The sequence below is a fragment of the Malus sylvestris genome, chromosome 6 (genome assembly GCF_916048215.2).
Source record: "Malus sylvestris chromosome 6, drMalSylv7.2, whole genome shotgun sequence".
Taxonomy (NCBI): domain Eukaryota; kingdom Viridiplantae; phylum Streptophyta; class Magnoliopsida; order Rosales; family Rosaceae; genus Malus; species Malus sylvestris.
In genome coordinates this window covers 33,904,980-33,925,136 of record NC_062265.1, presented here as the reverse complement: position 1 = coordinate 33,925,136, position 20,157 = coordinate 33,904,980, and the positions used below count along the sequence as shown (strand labels likewise).

The 20,157-nt window shown below is 36.4% G+C and overlaps 2 protein-coding genes across 2 annotated transcripts; one reads left to right on the top strand and one right to left on the bottom strand.

The window, feature by feature from the left end:
- Positions 1-381: 381 nt before the first annotated feature.
- Positions 382-3,023, bottom strand: LOC126625039 (tubulin beta chain-like). Its single transcript, XM_050294115.1, has 3 exons — positions 2,440-3,023; positions 1,513-1,782; positions 382-1,382 (listed from the first exon to the last, which is right to left on the bottom strand). The coding sequence occupies exons 1-3, from the start codon at positions 2,831-2,833 to the stop codon at positions 697-699; spliced, it is 1,350 nt and encodes a 449-aa protein (XP_050150072.1). The 5' UTR covers positions 2,834-3,023; the 3' UTR covers positions 382-696.
- Positions 3,024-7,268: 4,245 nt separating this feature from the next.
- LOC126625298 (WUSCHEL-related homeobox 1-like) lies at positions 7,269-10,557 on the top strand. Its single transcript, XM_050294385.1, has 4 exons — positions 7,269-7,904; positions 8,094-8,438; positions 8,917-8,999; positions 9,801-10,557. Exons 1-4 carry the CDS (start codon positions 7,700-7,702, stop codon positions 10,308-10,310), a joined length of 1,143 nt encoding a protein of 380 aa, XP_050150342.1. The 5' UTR covers positions 7,269-7,699; the 3' UTR covers positions 10,311-10,557.
- Positions 10,558-20,157: the final 9,600 nt, after the last annotated feature.

Here is a 20,157-nt window from a genome sequence, read left to right as displayed (position 1 = left end):
TTTAAGTGACTTTTCAAAGAACGATGTTTCTACCAATGAGGAAATTTCCAAACGTGTGGTACATGGGATTTTGACTTGTGGTGGAGGGTGGTCCATATTAAGTCTTCATGTTTGTGAAACCAAATTATTATTTTTGCTTTGCAATAATTCATTTCAAAAGGGAAAACATAAGGTCGGTCGGCTACATCAGTATGTATGCCTTTTTGTATTTGAGTTCGAATTCATTTTTCTGTGAAATAGCAAAATTACATACTAAGAATCAGGCTAGATAATACAATTTACTTCTGATTAGTAATATTTCTCTTCTCAATGTCGTAAGAAGTCTCGAAAAGATGGCTCAAAAAAGAATGCTTGGTGCATGTAATCATAAACACATCTACAAACAACAACAACAAAGTTTTATCCCACCAAATGAAGTCGGCTGTATAAATCCTAAAATGCCACTGCGCTCGGTTTTATACCAAGTAATACATATCTGCATGATATAAATATTCAAGGTGATGCATATGTATAATTTTATCCTAGAAGCAAATAGCTTATTACAAGCAAGGGCTTAACTTATGAAGGAAAACTGAATTTACTAAATTCCCATACAAACACAATATCGCAGTACTCGTAGATAATAGTTTGCAAAAATGAACACCTTAATTATTGCTTGCATCACACGAAACAGCAAACTCGTCAAATCAAACACCTTCAGAGTTCTTCCCCACCTCCCATCCCTTCTTCCTCTTCGGCGTAATCGCCATCTTCGTCAACCGTGGCATCTTGGTACTGTTGGTATTCCGCAACAAGATCGTTCATGTTACTCTCCGCTTCCGTAAACTCCATCTCATCCATTCCCTCTCCGGTATACCAGTGCAAAAAGGCCTTCCTCCTAAACATTGCCGTGAACTGCTCGCTCACTCTACGAAACATCTCTTGTATAGAAGTCGAATTTCCAATAAATGTCGAAGACATTATAAGACCTTGCGGTGGAATGTCACAAACGCTGGACTTGACATTGTTTGGAATCCACTCAACGAAGTAGGAGGAGTTCTTGTTCTGCACATTCATCATCTGTTCGTCAACTTCTTTCGTGCTCATTTTGCCTCGAAACATCGCTGATGCTGTGAGGTAACGTCCATGGCGCGGATCAGCTGCGCACATCATATTCTTTGCATCCCACATTTGTTGTGTCAGTTCGGGGACGGATAATGCGCAGTACTGCTGCGAACCTCGAGATGTCAGAGGTGCAAATCCCACCATGAAGAAGTGTAGTCGAGGGAATGGGATTAAATTCACGGCTAGCTTTCGCAGATCCGAGTTCAATTGTCCAGGGAAGCGTAAACAACAAGTAACTCCGCTCATAGTTCCCGAAATCAGATGATTCAAATCCCCAACTGGAAAACACAAAAGTAAATATTTTGTGTGATGCCATAATATTTATCAAGATAAAGTCAATCAACATTTTACGCTTTAGAATTAAGGATGATTTGCATATTGGAGTTTCAAAATGTGGATTCAACTCACAGCTTGGGGTGGTGAGCTTAAGAGTCCTGAAGCATATATCGTAGAGGGCTTCGTTGTCGAGGACCATACATTCATCTCCATTCTCAACCAGTTGGTGAACGGAAAGTGTGGCATTGTAAGGCTCCACGACGGTGTCTGAAACCTTCGGAGATGGAAAGACAGAGAAGGTGAGCATCATCCGGTCCGGAAATTCTTCTCTTACCTTTGAAATGAGGAGAGTTCCCATTCCAGAACCGGTTCCGCCTCCAAGTGAGTGACATACTTGAAATCCTGAATCAAATTAAGGTCTAAAATATTAATGACATGAAGTTGTAGCATCTGAAAATTTTGTCCAATCTCTGATAGTATATCTATGATTTATGAAAAAGATTGTCTTTGAATTTGTACATGTTATGTGTGGCCAAAATTTTTAAATCTAGCCCTGCAAAATGAGATGTTTGTGTAATGTAAAATATTACAAATTTTTTGTTGTGATATCAATTACTATTTTTTATTTATAAAAAGAGAACCAACTGATAGTTTCGTCATAGCCTTCCACTCTTTTGAAGGTCAGAAAGCCTCACAAAGGCATTTCAGCCTCTTCTTGGCATTCGTCGTATGATTCACAAGCGTCAAGAATCAAACTCAAGACGTGTCATATGGAATACGACCCTGGAATTCATCCCCAACCCTAAATATTATTTAGGTTATACAACACAAATTCTATATGCATGATTGAATATACGTGTAGTTAATATTATTGAAAATGTACTGACAATAATGATATTTACACATTATAGATGGCATATCGACAATCTGATGTCCATTGGGATGTATAATACAATGTGTAGAAATTATTAATAATAAGAACACAATCAAATCATACCAATTTTATTTTGTGATGATGAAAGAAAATTAGATAAATAAATAAAAACTACACATTCTTACCTTGCAAGCAATCACAATTCTCAGCCTCTTTCCTAACAACATCGAGCACCGAATCAATGAGCTCAGCGCCTTCCGTGTAATGCCCTTTAGCCCAATTGTTTCCGGCCCCGGACTGGCCAAAAACAAAGTTATCCGGTCGGAAAATCTGGCCGTAAGGCCCTGCGCGGATGCTGTCCATAGTGCCTGGCTCGAGGTCCATGAGCACCGCGCGAGGCACGTAACGGCCGCCGCTGGCCTCGTTGTAATAAACATTCACCCTCTCCAACTGAATGTCGGTGTTACCGGTGTACTGCCCGGTGGGGTCTATGCCGTGCTCGTCGCACACAACCTCCCAGAACTTTGCTCCTATTTGGTTCCCACATTGCCCTCCCTGGATGTGCAGAATCTCTCTCATTTCCGCCAATCTGTGGGGTTAAAACGGTGAAGATCCGTAAAAATATATATGTATAAAACTGCCGGTAACTGTTTTCTTGAAAGGAAGGGCTATTATTTTGGAGGGAAGGGTAGGGGGTATTTATACGGAGGGAGGGAAGATGATCTAGCGGTGGGGAGATGGGTGATGAAGAGTTGGCAGTCTGATATGGACGGTTGAGAGTGTCCGTCCGATGAGAGGTAGTGGGGGTGGGTGGTTATTTATGGGACGTGAATAGTTGCCATGTGTGGGTGATTCAATCAGTATCGCCGGCTTAACAGGGCCATGTTTTTATTGAATAATGTTTGGCCGAAGAAAGAAGAGCGGCAAGTCTTGTTGAAATTTACATGTTTCTAATTATAAATGGACATATGTTTATTTTTAGTTTGTTTTTTAACGAGACTTGCTACTCTTCTTTCAACAGCCATGCAATATTTGTTTTTATTTATACATCATTTTTCTAATTTTTACAAAATATTTTACAATACATTTACAAATATCAGAAAAATTACGTCATAACAATCTAATCATCCTAAATAATTAAACTCATTATAAATGCATATAATTTTTCTATGCTTTGCTATTCATGTATTCAATTCTTCTCTAACTAAGTGAAAATATGTACCACTATCGATTGATCTAATTTTTCTTATTTTAGGACGACAAATTTTATGCTTTTCTTTGTGGATAATTGTTCATAATTTCCATCACATTGTCACCTAGAATTGCGTTGCTGTTGTTTCATGTTCATAAGCACCTTTGACGTTGACTTTGACTTTGACTTAATCAGCACTAGGGTTTGGGCTTTATCGCATGTGACCAAATGGGCCTCCTACAACATATTTTGGTCAAATCCATTGTAGTAGGGCTAGGCTCCTTGTCCTTCATCTCTTTTTTAAAAATTTTGTTCTGCGAAAAGTTCAGAAAAATTACATTGTACTTCTCCCTTTGAAAAAAGAAAGAAGAAATTGCACTTGGAGATACATGCTAGAGTGATATATAAATAAATTAGAGCTCAAACGCTAACTCTTGCTCTATCTAACTTGCCCAAATAACTCGTTTATGACCACTTAATAATGTATCTCAAGATCCAAACGTCTATTTTTTATCATCAAATAACCAATTGAACGCAACATTTACGATAAACAATGCATATATTCACAACCACAATCAAATGTATAAAAGATTTCCGACTTGAGCCAAATTTGCATGGATTCTAGTAAGAACTCTAAAGTGAACGGTTCAAGTTATGAGATTTACCAAATAATTTGAGCTTGTACGTAGGCAATTAACTTGGCTTAACCATTTGCCCTAACCACGAATTGTCAACATGTTCCTTTTTATTTTTGTTGGTAAACATGCTCAAAATAATACTGAGGAATTAAAATGCCCCAAAACATCCATTAGAAACTCCAAAGTTCTTCGAGTCATGTTATTAATCCCTAATCGTCTTCTACTCTACAATAATGGAACCTCATGATCCGACCACTTCATTTTTTGCATAGGTTCTTATTCAAAAGTCATACCTGAAAATTTTCACCCAAATAGGTGTACAAATTATATATCAGTGCCACATTAATCAAGGTATTATTACTACTAACTGTATCCAAAATATCGATTCGCAAAAGAGTATTCACCCTCTTCAGAGACATGATCAATAAGCTCTTTTGACTTGGGAGCGGCGTTGTTTTAGTTTTTGAAAAAGAAAGCTTGAGAAGAAGAAGAAGAAAGAAGAATGCCACCCGTCCCCTTCCCTTTCTACGATGACCGACACGCGTATACCAGGGGTAAAATTTAAAACTTTTGACTTGGGAGTGGTGTTGTTTTAGTTTTTCAGAAAGAAAGCTTGAGAAGAAGAAGAAAGAAGAATGCCACCCGTCCCCTTCCCCTTCTACGATGATCGACACGCGTATATCAGGGATAAAATTTTAAATTTACTGTGCAACAAAAAAACAGAGCTGAGAATAAGTTGCAGCTGAGGGGCATTTCAGTTCAAATACTGTTAATGAACAGTATTTTAGCTGAGTTTTAGTACAGAAGAATTTAGCATGTTAAAGCATACAATTTTGATTTTATAATCCTATGCATGTAGCATGTAGCATGTAGCATGTATATATATATACAGAATTAGAGAAGGAAGGCCGTAGGTTTGAAACGAACAAAAAGATAAAAAAGAATAATAATGAAACAATTATGAGTTTGATCAACGCAGAAGGGGCTGAAAGAGGTGCCGTATGTATATCTGGGACATTAGGACGTGCACTCGAGAATTGAGTCATTCCATCATAATAATGAGGTTTCAGGGAGGGCTGTAGGGCTGTGGCATATATCTTGAAGATAAATACAGGGAGAGAGAAACTCTGCTGCGCACCTGCATGCATTCTTTTTTTCCAATGGCAGCAGAAATGGACCCAGGAAAAACTGAATGGAAGGAAGATGACAAATGAGAGACATACAGTAACTTTGGTAACATGTCAAGGTGCAAATCTCATTCTGTATACCATAATATATTTTGTATATATATTTACAAATATTATATCGCAGACAGTCTAAAAGGACAAATTATTCAAACACACATATTTGGTTATATATGGAATATGTATGCATGAATATCACATCACATAGAACAGAATGAAAATTTTGCAAGATGATTGGACAGTGGAGAGTAGATGCAGATTGGGTCAAATCTGTTGGGCGGGCAAGTGAAACATTAGGTTAAAAAACAAGAATGCAAGATTTAAACATCCGTACATTAATTCTGCAGAAGGGAGAGAGACATGCAATATGTTGTTTGTATTTGTGGTAACTGGTAAGTAAAGAATATATCTAAGCGTGGCATGGCATGCGGAATGGTGTTGCATGCAGTATGGGTGTGGGTGGAAGCATGGATGTGTCAACATACTATTTAAGCAAGATTTGATTTTATTGTTGAGATTTTAAAGTGACAAAAGAGTGACACACTATGACTAATCAAATATTGTTTTCAACTAACATTTAACCGCTTATTAGCACATCAGGTTAGGGTTTTGCCTCAAAATATTTTGATACAATTAGTAGTAAATATTTCTTCGTATATATATTTTATTTTGTCAAGCTTTCAACGTAAAATTCTTATATTATTCAACATGATGTAGTGTGGAAGTCTGGATGTGTCACAATTTCAGCATGCTTTGATCTCATGTCGAGATTTCAGAAAGACAAACCAACAACTTACTACTAGTAATCATACTAATTAAGAATCTTTTTATATATATAAAAAAACTAATAGGTACAAATTTAATTTAATTTAATTTTTTATTATTTTGGAAATGTTTGAATTGAAAATTAATTAGAAGTTTAATAGAGGTGTGAGTATTAAACCCTAAATTAATTACTAATTTTTATATTAAAATTTTTTATAATAAACATGTAAATTCATTATCACATTAATGCTAGGAACTTGAATCAAAATTTGATAACTAATAAGGTCTTAGTTAATAAACAGTAAGAACTAGGGACCGGATACTAATTTTTCCTATTCTTAACTTGCATTTAACCAGTTATTGGCACATCAAGTTAGAGTTTTATCTGAAAATATCCTGATATAATAGTAATAAAATAAGTTCAAATTCATTGTATACATTTTACCTTATAATATGTAATATAGACAAGAGAAAGGGGTAAGATTAATTAAGGGGCAGGCAGAGAGAGGGGGCAGGCAAGGCAGGCAGGCAGGCAGGCAGTTCGGATTGAGAATAAGTGTGAAAGGCACGAGTCGTGAAGAGAACAGTAAATGAGAGAGAGAGAGAGAGAGAGAGAGGGTAAAGAAAGAAGGGTGATGAGGCTTATGATAACCCTCATGATCGTCACGTCGTTTTTCATTTCCTACTCCCGATGTCCCTCCCAGAATTCCACGCTTCCCTTTCCCTCTTCTTCCTTCCACACTACTGCCCTCCTGCTCCCTCTCTTCTCTCTCTCTTCTCTCTCTCTGCTTTTGTTTTCTTTTTTCCTTTGTCCCCTTCCTTCTCCACGGGACTCTCTTTCCTCATACCTACAAGACGTACAAGTCTTCAAACGAATTTATTATTGTGTAATATTTCAGTTTAATAATAAAATTTTATGTGTAAGTTTTTCTTCACATAATACTTTGGTATTAGATCAAAACATTACAATGTAAAGTGAACTCATTCGATATATATAAGTTGTTTTCCTTCAATATTCTTTCTGTCATTCTAAATTAAAATACCAATAATGTATTGTGCAAAGGGCGCCTAGTCAACCTCATGCCTTGCCTCACTTTCTTGCTCTGTGTTCAACCAACACTATAATACTATTCTCTCTCTCTCTCTCTCTCTCCCTCTCTCTCTCTCTCTCTCTTCCTTTTTGAATTCCATACAATAGTGTGATATATAGCTAGTGATCAATCCCCATCACTGAATGTCTGAAACTCAAATATTACATCACTACTATTTCAGCTCAAGTAACCCATTTGCTACAAAACTCTCTCTCTCTCTCTCTCTCTCTCTAATATAGAGCTTTCACCATATACTAAAGAAAACCCGTTCTACTCTACCTATATGAGGTAGCTAGGCAGCACCCTATCTTAACCCCCATCTCCTCCATGCCCCCCAACACTACTTTCACCATTCCAATCTCCCTTGCATGCTCTTCCACTACATTCCCATTTTTCCAAGTCCACTACCACCATCATATTCCACAACTCACATTACCTCAAATGGCAAAAATTCACTTCTTACAAATACTACTCCTCTTGTTCTTGTTTTTGTAATTATTGCAAACCTTTAGGCCATTACCTTGGGCTAGTGAGAGAAAGAGGGATAGTCACACAGAAACCCTAGCTTGATCAAAATGTGGACGATGGGTTATAATGACGGTGGCCATGGCGATTTCAACATGCCGGATTCTTTCAATGGACGGAAGCTCCGCACTCTCATTCCGAGGTCGCTTCCCTCTGTAAACAACACTTCTTCGACCATCACAACTCCTCCTTGTCTAAACCGATCAGCAATTTATGGCTCTCACGATTTCCTTACGCAGTATCACCAACTCGCCGGTATTATATATAAACTAGCTACCTTGCTACCGGAAGTAGTAGTCAACATTGACGGTTATTGAGGAGCTAAACTTACATAATTATCTTCTATTTACATATAAAAATACTAGCTACCTTGCTATCTTATCTTTCTTTTTGATCTATCTGTCTTTTAATTTCCATTTATCGTGTGTTTTTGTGTACATACAGCTATGGCTGAACGAAACAAGAGATCGGAATTTCTCAACACGCCACAGGTTGTGGTGAGCTCAAGATGGAACCCTACGCCGGAGCAGCTGAGGGCTCTTGAAGAATTATACAGACGAGGGACTCGAACGCCGTCGGCAGAGCAGATTCAGCACATCACGGCACAGCTTCGAAAATATGGAAAGATAGAAGGGAAGAATGTCTTCTATTGGTTCCAAAACCACAAGGCCAGAGAAAGGCAGAAACGTCGCCGTCAAATGGAATCATCTGCCCTCTCTGCAGAACACGACCAGCAACTGCAAATATCAATGACGTCTACAGATAATCAAAAGAAAGAAGAATTATTAGGTACTCATCATCAATCATGAACCCAACTTACATAAAATAATACTACTGTTAATTCACTACTCTATCCCTTTATTAATGTTCTTGTTTTGTTTCTTTTTTGAGAAAGAAAGTAATTAATTAGTTAGAGATATATGTTCGTTTAAACTTTGAAAAGTTTTGCTTGGCCTTTCCACTTAATTCAATTGCTATTAGCACTCTAAAATAGTCATTTGCATTCATCTCTTCGTTAATTTTTTCCATTAGAAAGGAGTGCAAATGACAGCATGGGAGTGAAAATAACAGTCAGTCCAGTTTGTTCTTAACTTTTTGTTTACTAGGGATGTTCTTTTTCAATTAATTTATTGCCAATATATATATATATATATATATATATATGTAATATTCCACTTTGTTTGTGGTTTCAGAATTGAAAGATATGTATCGATGCAGGTTGTAAAGTCGTATTCTTTTTGTTTTTCTTTATGTCTACATATTATAGGGGCAAGTAGGACAGGCTTTGAAGTCGCAGAGACCAAAAACTGGGCACCCTCTACAAATTGCAGTACTGCTACATTTGTTGAGGTCTATTTCAATTCCTCTTTGCTCTCACAATCTTCATAACTTGCTTTTATCAATCTATATTTAGGTTAAACTAGCTAGGTAGCTATATATATGGTCTCCTTTATCTACTAGTTAGGATTCCTCAAATCAAAAGCCTCTAAAAAGTAGTCTTATAATGATTAATTACTAATATGCAATTAGGGCAGAACTATTGCATAATGATTATTTATGGAATATTCATGATTATTTCAAAGCAATATGCGTATATCATGGTACTAACAAATAAGAAAAATATATGTGTAAATTATCGTAAGGAAGCAAGCAAGCAAGCTAGTAATACCAAAAGCTTTGTTTATTGGGAAAATAAAAGGGTCTAAAAGCTGCATTCCTTCCTTTCTGTCGGGGCTGCTGTTATGAAACTTAATTAGCTAGGGTTTTGGGCCTTGTGCTTTGCTTATTCATTTCATTTGGTCACAGAGCACACTGATTCTATGGAAATGACTAAATGAGCACCAAGCTGGTTCTAAAATGACAATGATAACCCTATCTCAAATTATTTGGCCAAAGATAGAATAAATCGTAACCACATCGGTGTTTGAACGGCTAGATGAAAGTTATTAAAATTCAACTATGCAACTGCAGTCTGTCCAATATACGGATGTATGAAATTGTGGAATTTTCGAAACTAAGGACATCAACATTGACTTGCTTTTATTTTGGTTTCAATGGGGGTTTCAGAACATGAGTTTTCATGCATGCTATGCCTTTAATGTCTATATTAATAAATATAATTTTAAAATGGGTTTATCTATTGATCAACAGGAATCTGTTTCAATACAAAGGACAGCAAAAGCAGCGGCAGCAGAGTGCAGGACGGATGGATGGATCCAATTCGACGAAGAAGAATTGGAGCAAAGAAGAAACTTTGTAGAAAGGAATGCCACGTGGCAGATGATGCAGTTGTCTTGTCCTTCTCACCCTCACCCTCACCCTCCCACCCACCTCATAAACACCCCTCCGACTTGTGATAGTACGACAGCCAGATCTAGGGCAGCAGCTACAGTAAGAAGAACGGACCAAAGGCTCTTTAAGTCTCATGATCTCAGCATCTTCATAGCACCCTACACATCAGAAACTGGTTTCAACACTGAGCAAGATCATGGATGTGAGGAATCTCAAACCCTTCAACTCTTTCCTCTTAGAAGCGGTCATGTCAAGGCCAGTGCCAATGCCAACGAGTTAAGCGTTAACGATAAGGATCATACGGAGCTATCCGCTAGCTTCAGTGCTCATCCTTACCCCTTTTTTGAGTTCCTTCCATTAAAGAACTAATTATTATGTAATAACCACTTAATTATTTGCTATATATGATGTAAAATGATGGTACCGTTATTGGGAGGTGTTTAGATTTTGTTATTTAGTTGGAAAATGGAGGACTGTTAATTTAGTAATTAAGAAGCTGTTGTTGTTGATGTTACATTTCATGGGAGTTGTGTAATGCGCCATTGTATGAATGTATGTGGATATCGAAGAAGGTTGGACCATGTTGGTTGAATCAATGCAAATTAGCATTAAAGCACATTACAGAGGTTTAATGTCCATCCACACACAGGCCTTGTTTAAGTAATGACTGTGGATGCGTCATGTGATTGAGAATGACTTACATTCTAGGGATGCTTTGGTATTGTGAATGTATCGGTATCGGGGCATCATGTATTATTAATAATATTACATGTAAACTTTTTTTCAAATGTTTTATCATTAGCACGATACGTTGTACTAAATGTGTATTAGTGTCATGCGATGAATATTTACATGTGATTGTATATGCATTAAGAGAGAGAGAGAGATGGGTCCTCAACTGAAGGGATTAAAAAAAATTGGATGATGGATGCATGGGAGAGAGTTTGACGTTGATATGAGGAATCAGAGATGGAATTAATTAATTTTAGATGAGAGTAAAAGAGCTTGATGTTGAAGTGACCAAGAATATAGGTTGGGGAGTAGTTTTGTTCTTTTGTTACAAATTTAGCAAATGATATGGTAATGATGTGATCCACATTCCATACAATTAATACTTGCCCACTATATTGAAAACGAATCCAGCATTTTAAATCCCCAGACCAAAAGTAAATAAAACTTTTTTTAGAAAAGAAAAAGAACAAACAAAATGTTAGAAGAAAAACCCAATTGCTTTTCAAACCAAAACCTTCAAAGTTTACAAACACAATTTATTCATTTTTTTTTCTGTCTAATTTATTCATAACAATGAGTCCATATATATATAAAAAGCAAACAAATCACGCATGAAATAATTAAGAGATAAATAGTAAATGGATTTAATTTGGAAGAGTATTGCAAACAAAAGAGTGTTCATAATCCCTCATATAGCTAAGCTAGTATCTCTACTAATTAATAAAATCTTCTTTGTCAACCAAAAGAGGGTGAAAAAACAAATTAGTCTCCTATCACACAAAAAAAAATGATGGGCAATAATGTAATTTCACATGTCCAAATTTTACTGTTTTTTATTGAAGCCTCACTTACATGTGATGTTAAAATACCTCCAATATTTATAAAAAAACCAAAAAATAAAAAAATAAAAAAACCAAAAACAAAAATCTCCCACTCCCCCACACTCTCTCTCTCTCTCCCTCTCCTTCTCATTTTCTATAAAAATGTGTTCATACACACAAAGTGTGTAGGGAAATGCTAGTTTGAATGAAATAAAGTGGTCAAAATTCTGAATCTTTAGAAAGTAATGTTTGTTTTAATTTTCTTCCCACTAATGGATAATACTTAGATACTCACTAGTAAATATTTTATGTACTCATTTTCTGATTTGACCCAATTAAAAGATGTCAAAGTGTTCCTTGTCTTTTAAAGTCCAAAAAAAATAAAAAATTAACATGTCTATTGTTTTTTAAAACAATAAATATATGTTAAAATATCATTGAGTCAAAATAAAAATATATAGAGTACTTAGTGAGTACTCACTAGTCAGTCTCCGAGTGTTGTTCCCCACTAATTTTTTTTTATGAAACCGTCTAGAGAAATTATTACGAGCAGACGTATATAAAACAATCTTAAACAATTAATGTGCCTACTTGTTTGATTGATTGTTTGGTTTTAAGTGGAATTGAGGGTGCAATTTACCAGTTAAGAGTCTGCTTTCATTATTGGCCTCCTAATGGAATGCAAAAATATGGTGTAATAGCAACTGATATATATATATTTGGTAAAGTTGTATAACCAAACTCACTAAGTCACTGTTTAGAGCCATATGCTTTCTTTCTTTTTCCAAAAAAGACATAAATTCAATTAAATTAAGGGAATACAAATTTAAACTCAAGCGTAAAGTGTGCAACAAAAATTAATTAAATTACTTTGGCTAACTTGACTAAACTTAAATTTTCATGCTTTCATTTTAAAAACAAAGTCTGTTAGTTATGGTTTGTTTCATCTATCATCATGATAGATGGATGGATGGGATTTTCTTTTCAGTTATCTACGTATATATGGAACATAAAAACTTACCCCGATAGGTCTAAGGACTCAAGAGGTCAGGTTTCTTCTGATGATCATGGAGATTTTGGGAATGTTGTTCCCTCCAGCTCCAACCTAATGAGGGCAGAAACATGTATGTAAACGTAGTGTTGTATTATTGGTTCTCTCTCGGGGCTTGTGTAGGTTCAAAAATTTAGATTAACATAAAATATAGAGATCAACCATTGAGATTTGCTCGTTCATGGTCAACGGACGTACGTACTGTGTGGTCGTGAAAAAACCCTAAATAAAACTGTAAAAGCTTACGTCCTGGGGATGGGGGTAAACATCGAGCAACTTTCGAAAAAGGACGTGTCAACTTAATCAATCACGGCTTTCAAGCATTTGCGACGACCAACAACAGCAGCTGCGGCGGTGCAGTTCTTTACTCTGCCCTCCTCCACCCCAAAAACCCAAAAGAAAAAACAGTAGCAGCTGAGGGAATCCATTGAAAAATCCAAAGCAGGTTAAAAACTCCAAGTGCTTTGTATTAATGTGTGACTGTGAGAAATTAACCTTCACAGCTTAAATCAAGTGGAAATAATTGTTTGGCTAAAATGTTGCCTTCTATCTGGATTTAATGTAACATTCACAACCTACCTTCAAGTTAACATAAATATGCAACAAACAAGTATAATCCTTATATTCTTTTTTAAATGAACTAACTAGTAGTTTCATCACGGCAGTCCACCCTTTCAGGGGTCGAGAAGATCCACAGAGGCATTTCAGCCTCCCCACGGCCACCATCGTGTGATTCACGAGCATAAAAAATCGAACCATGACGTGCCATGTGAAATACGGATCTAGAATCTGTCTCCAACCACTGGTCATCCCGTGGTGGTTAATTCTAATCTTTATACCAATAGGACTAAAAAACCTGTAATATGTAAAAATAAATAAATAAATATCCACTAATCGTAAATTAAACCAAATTACAACCCAACTTTTCCAATAATATTTGACCAACAATGAAATTTTTTGACTGAGTAATTCATAGATAGAGATGGAAGTTGCTATCAATTTGCTTGTGTATATAGGTGGTATATTGTACTATTTGGACCCGTTTTCAGTGTCTAAATTAAACGATTGAAAGTTTTTTTATTTGAAAAATAAAATAAAAAACTGCATTCTTCTTTTAATAGACCATTACTCAGCAGTCAGCACCTCCAAACTCTGGCAAGATAATTAATCATCATAACTAAAATTAGAGAAAGATCATCTAATTAAATATAATTAATTATTTAACTAAGAGGGACAAAGAGTATTAAGGGGTGAGCTAGGCTCGTATTCTGTATGGAGGGATCCAATTATATGGTACGTACCTTTTGAGTTTTGTTGGTATCTTATGACAAGAAAGCGTAGAGATCTAGAGAGAGAGGTGCAGAAGAGAGAAAAAAAGAAAAAGAGGGGACAAAACCGCGACTTGTTAGCTTTAGAAATTAGAAATTTTGAACGGGTGTAGTAGTCTATAGCAGTAGTAGTACGTAGTACGTATATCTCATCGGTATGCTTTTGCTTGACAAAGAGAATGGCATGCATATATTCTGGGGAGAAGGATTTATCTATGTTGAAATTTGTTGTGAAATTTAGTGTGGATACCACACATGTGATTATATGAGGAAGCAAATTAAAATAGATTTTGGTAGCAACATTTACAAGTCTTAGGTGAAAAAGTCTTAAGGAGGTAAAAAAATTCTTCACGCATGTAAGGTTGTGTCGCATCAAAACCTTTTGTATATAGAGATATGTTTGTAACCTTATTATAACCATAGTCTGAAATATCGATAATATCGACGAAATATCGAGGATATTTCGGTTTTTTCGAATCACGGATATTTCGGAACATATTCATGTACATATCATACAAATATCGACAATATCGACGATAATATCGAAAAATATCGATGTTGGTAATTTCACTCACACTTCAGCAATATTTTGTCAAAATATCGGTGTAATATTGCTAAAATATCGATGTAAAGGAAGGGAAAGAAAAAAAGAAAAAAAAGGGAAAAAAGGGAGGAAAAAAAACACAAAGGCGATTTGAACCCCTCCCATTTTACTCCTCCAACACCGTAACCACCATATATCACTTATGTTTTAGTGACTATATGCTAAAATATTTATATTTATATGAGTGGCATGTTAACAATTACATGCAAAACTATTTTGGGGATTTATCATTTGATGAATACTCTTCACAATAAACTTATTCTACACATAGAGATGATGAAGATAGTGAAAATTTTGAACCTCATAGGAACTTTATGTGGTACTAAATCACTCATGTATCTTACCATGCAATGTATAAAGTGTAAAATATTGTAGTAAATCATTATATATAAATGATTATGGTGTGTTTAATCTTTTTTTCATTAATTACTACATATTTTCTACACTCACAATGTTTGCCAGCTCGCTGTATAATCAACTTAAATCAGTTAAATCCATCATGTAATGCATTTCCTTCTATTTTTTTTATAAACTAATAGATAATTGACTAAATAAACATTCTTCAAAGTTTCAATAAAAATTTCCAAGTTTTTCTTACAATTTCCGTGATTTTTATTCAATTTTTATTGATATCAATAATATCCCAATATTTCCATCTAAATTTCCATGTTTTTGGACTACCGATATTTCCGATATCATCGATATTTTATACCATTACAACACACAAGATCAAGAGAGAAGTAATAATAACAATACCATCCCCTCTTTTTACTTGCATCCTTTATGTTATACATTTACAAAAATAAACAGTATGATACATTGTACCATTTCCACTTCTATCTATAGCAAATATTATCTCTCTCATTTTTGTCCATTTATAACAAAATCGTGATATTTTGTTTCATTAATATATGTAAAAATATTATCAGATTGCCGTCATAGTCTCCAAGGTAGGGCTTACCAATATTTTATATTAATATTGAAATTAATGTCAAAAAGAATATTTGAAAGATGGATGAGATAGGAGATATACCTACATATGCACTGCTGAACATATATACTAATAAACTATGGTAACTATGGTTACTCCTCGGCAATAAGCGTCGTCCTTTTTGTTTTATTTCTTGATCACCATTTAGCTCCCTTGTAAATATATTTGACAACCTGTGTTGGTACTTTCCAGTCTCTGCGTCTCATCGCTTAACCATTTGCAGAGAAATGAGATTTCTCACACATATATTTACATGCATTTCAGGTTCTCTCTTTCGTGCATGCAATGATCTGCTTCCTTTTTCTCTCATACCTTGAAATTAGGAGTATATAATGATGCCCCTTTTCAGTTTTCACAGTTCAGTGTTAGCCAAACGCAAATGCAGCTTAACATTGTCTAAAAAGTCGGTCAATTTTATGTGCAGTATAGGTCATCCGCCAGTTACAGTAGTACTCTCCCTCTCTCTCTTAAATATGTCTCTATCCAGAGAGAAAGAGAGAGAAACTCTTATAAGAAAACCAATCTATAGTTTTAATATAATTAATAAACTTAGAAATTCAAGATATATGTTAGAAATTATATATATATAGTCTCTACTAAGTTAAAACGTCTATACCTAATTATGACTAGTTCGTTTAGCACGTAATCTTGTAGTGACATTTTGTTTGTTTGTATTATACTGCATATATATGGACCAAACATGTCCAAGATTCAACCACTAAGGGATGGGTAAGAGGTTGGGGACAAATTCTAGACTCGTATTCCACACTGTACATCTCGGGTTCAACTCGTGGCACTAGTGACCATAGAGGCTAAAATACCTCTATGAGTCTTCTTGACCCCCAAAAAAATTTAGAAAGATGGACTGTCGTGGCCGCCACCGGCTAATCCCTTTTTGAAAAAAAAAACATGTACACCATTCATTTACTCAATTTTACCTAGACGTACATACAGTAGGACAAACCTATACACGAGGTGCATTCATCGAATATATAAGACAATGTATAATATATGTGTGTGTGTGTATTATAGAAGGCTCTTTGTCAGTACATATTGTGCCGACACCAAACTGTTTGAGGTTAACTCTCCTTCCGGACCTTTCCCTGCACAATTCGCCACCAAATGCATTCGTAGCTATCGACACAAAAGATTGTCCTTGATGTTTGGCATTATATGCAGGCAAAGCTTTGCCCTAGCTAAATGGTCCCCTATATATTCACACGGGTGTAGGGTATGCGCGTAAATACATATTCTCACCATCCATATTAAGTCACAATCATATATGTACGTTTTTGTGCGTGTGTCATTCCACTTAGTATCTCATTTGAGAGAGTAAAATTAGATACTCGGTAGTGCTGCCTGATTAGGTCATCTCGTTCACAAATAATTTACAACCAAATTAACTTGGGCATAACCAAAACACAAAAAGATTTCATGTTCTTATAAAAGATCTCCTAAGAATGATGTGGTCCAAATATCACTACACAAGTTTTTCTCCTATTTCAGACTAATAATACGTTGTAATATATGATTAGTTGGTTAAGCAAGATATTATTAGGAGAAATATTCTCATTAATTCAATGCATAACTTTTACACTTTGAGTATTTATACAAAGCTATTACAACCATCACAGTTGTCATCACAACTAACAAAAAAGAATAACTAAACTAACAAACTAAACATTCCTTAGCCTCTAAGTATTATCCCTTGAAGGTGTAATTACATTTTTATCCTTAATATCCCCCCGCAAATGAGACTGGGGTATTCTCAGTTGGAGTTTGTCACCAAGAAGGATGAACCGAGGTTGTGACAGAGATTTGGTGCATATATCTGCCACCTGATCCTGTGTACAGATAAACTGCACAGAAACTTGATTGGCTAGAACCTTTTCACGAATATAATGGTAATCAATCTCGACATGCTTTGTTCGAGCATGAAAAATAGGGTTTTTAGCTAAGGAAATGGCAGAGAGATTGTCACACCAGATCTTGGGAGAACGAGGCAGAGAATAAGAAATGTCAGCAAGCAGTTTACAGATCCATGTGATTTCGACAGCTGTATTTGCAAGAGACCGATACTCAGCTTCAGTGGAGGAACGAGCAACAGTAGGTTGCTTCTTGGCACTCCAACTAATGAGAGAGTTGCCAAAATATACACAATAGCCGCCTGTGGATCTTCTGTCCAAAGAACAACCCGCCCAATCGGCATCTGAAAAGGCTTGAATAGAAGGAACTGGAGAGGACTTGGAGAACCATAATCCAAGATCAAGAGAACCTTTAAGATATCGGAGAATACATTTTACTGCTTGCAGATGCGAAAGTCTTGGACTATGCATAAACTAACATACCAAATTAACAGCAAAACTAAGATCAGGGCGAGTCCAGGTTAAGTACTGAGAGGGGTGCTGCAGGGCTTGGCACCTTCCATTTTTGCTTTTGCCAATAGATCCAAAATATACTTGGTTTGAGAGATGAAAAGACCAGAAGATGATCTTTTAACTTCAATACCAAGAAAGTAATGAAGAGCACCAAGATCCTTGATGGGAAAAAGAGCACTGAGTTGAGTGATGACTTGTTGACAGGCTGCAGATGAGGGTCCGGTGACTAAGATGTCATCGACATAGACTAGAATGAATACCGGAGTAGGAGAACTCTTGATAAACAGAGAATGATCACTTTGAGAGCCTTGAAAACCAAGAGAATGCAGAGGATTATGAAGCTTGTCATACCAAGCACGAGAAGCCTGTTTCAAACCATAAAGTGATATGTGAAGATGACAAACATGATGCGGTTTGGTTGGATCTTCAAAGCCAGGTGGCTGTTGCATAAACACTGATTCAGTAAGGGTGCCATGGAGAAATGCATTACTGACATCTAATTGATTGAGGAACCAATCAAATTGAGCAGCAAGAGTGAGAATGAGACGAATAGTCACTGGTTTGGCCACGGGACTAAAGGTTTCAGTGTAGTCAAGACCCTCTTGTTGGTGGAATCCTTTAGCAACCAAGCGGGCTTTGTACCTGTGAATAGAACCATCGGGTTTCCTTTTGATCCGAAACACCCACTTACATCCCACAAGATTATGAGATGAAGAAGGTGGTACAAGGGACCATGTACCAGTTGTTACAAGTGCATTGAACTCCTCTTGCATAGCCGTGCGCCAATGAGAGTGTTTAGAAGCTTGGAGGTAGGTTGTAGGAACATATTCAACTACAAGATGGGAAAGAATAGGATGCTTGGTTGCAGCTAGTGCTTTGGGTTTGAATATGCCAGATTTGGATCGAGTTTGCATTTGGTGGGTGTTGATGGGTAATATAGGCTGGGAACGGGAATTGGGGGAAGCTACAGAGGGTTGGAGCTGGTTTGAAGAAGCTGCAAAGGTGGGAATCTGGTTTGGAGAAGTGGCAGAGGGTGTATGGTGGGAGGTTGGATTGGGAGAGATGGTATGTGGTGTAGAGATAGAGTGAAATGTGAGCGATGAGGGAATAGATGATAGGTATAAGGGAGAGGAGGAGACAGGTCGGGATGGAGAAGATTGGAAGGTATGAAATGGAAAAGTGGACTCATCAAAGAGGACATGCCGTGAAATATACAACCGGTGAGTAGATGGATGTAGACACAGATAGCCCTTGTGATTTAAGCTATATCCCAAGAAGACACAGGGCGTGCTTTTAGGATCTAGTTTTGAGGATGTGTATGGTTTCAACCAAGGGAAACAGCTACAACCAAAAACCTTGAGAGATTTATAGTCAGGTTCTTTCTGGAAAATAGACTGCCAAGGAGAGGATCGAGATATAGTGGGTAACCTGTTTATGAGATAGACAGAGGTTGCAAAAGCCTCAACCCAATAAGCATGAGGCACTTTAGATGCTGCCAAGAGAGTTCGAGAGGTCTCGACAATATGCCGATGCTTACGTTCGGCACACCCATTTTGCTCGGGGGTATGAGGACAAGTGAGCTGATGATGAATGCCATGGCTAGCTAAGAACTGAGAGAATGCAGTGCTAACAAATTCACCACCAGAATTAGAACGTAATGTAATAACTTTTGTACACAGAGAATTCTCAACAAGTAATTTCCATTTCATAAAGGTGGAGAGGACATCAGATTTACACTTTAAATGATAGAACCAACAATATCTGGTATAGTCATCTATGAAAATGACATAATACCGAAAACCATGATGAGACAGTATGGGTGAGGGTCCCCAAACATCCGTATGGATAAGTTCTAAAGGCTTTCTGGTTGTACAAGTAGTACTAGAAAAATGAAGTTTAGAACATTTTCCTAGTGCACAAGTTGAGCAAAAAGCTTTATTTGAAGCATCAAGAACAGAAATACATGATTGAGAGGCCAACTTATTCATGATCTTTACAGAAGGGTGGCCCAATCTTTGATGCCAAAGATGTTTTGGAGCTTTGACAGAGGCAGCGAAAGCTTGATGAGAATGAGCAGGAGAGAATGATGAGGGAAAATGATAGAATCCATGTTGAACTGGTCCTTTAAAAAGCATTCTCCCCGAAGAAAGATCCTTCACAGTGAAGTGAAAAGGATAAAGATGCATAGAACAAGAATTGTCAATGAGAAATTGATTAGCAGAGAGAAGATTGTGCTTTAAATTAGGAACATGTAAGACATGCTTCAAAGCAAAAGATTCAGTAGAAGTATGTAAAGAGGATGAGCCAGAAT

Coding starts and splice junctions, on each gene's coding strand:
- LOC126625298 (XM_050294385.1), top strand. CDS start 7,700: ATGTGGACGATGGGTTATAATGACGGTGGCCATGGCGATTTCAACATG. Junction 8,439..8,916: donor AAAGAAAGAAGAATTATTAG/GTACTCATCATC, acceptor TACATATTATAG/GGGCAAGTAGGACAGGCTTT. Junction 9,000..9,800: donor GTACTGCTACATTTGTTGAG/GTCTATTTCAAT, acceptor ATTGATCAACAG/GAATCTGTTTCAATACAAAG.
- LOC126625039 (XM_050294115.1), bottom strand. CDS start 2,833: ATGAGAGAGATTCTGCACATCCAGGGAGGGCAATGTGGGAACCAAATA. Junction 1,783..2,439: donor GAATTGTGATTGCTTGCAAG/GTAAGAATGTGT, acceptor AATTTGATTCAG/GATTTCAAGTATGTCACTCA. Junction 1,383..1,512: donor TAAGCTCACCACCCCAAGCT/GTGAGTTGAATC, acceptor TGTGTTTTCCAG/TTGGGGATTTGAATCATCTG.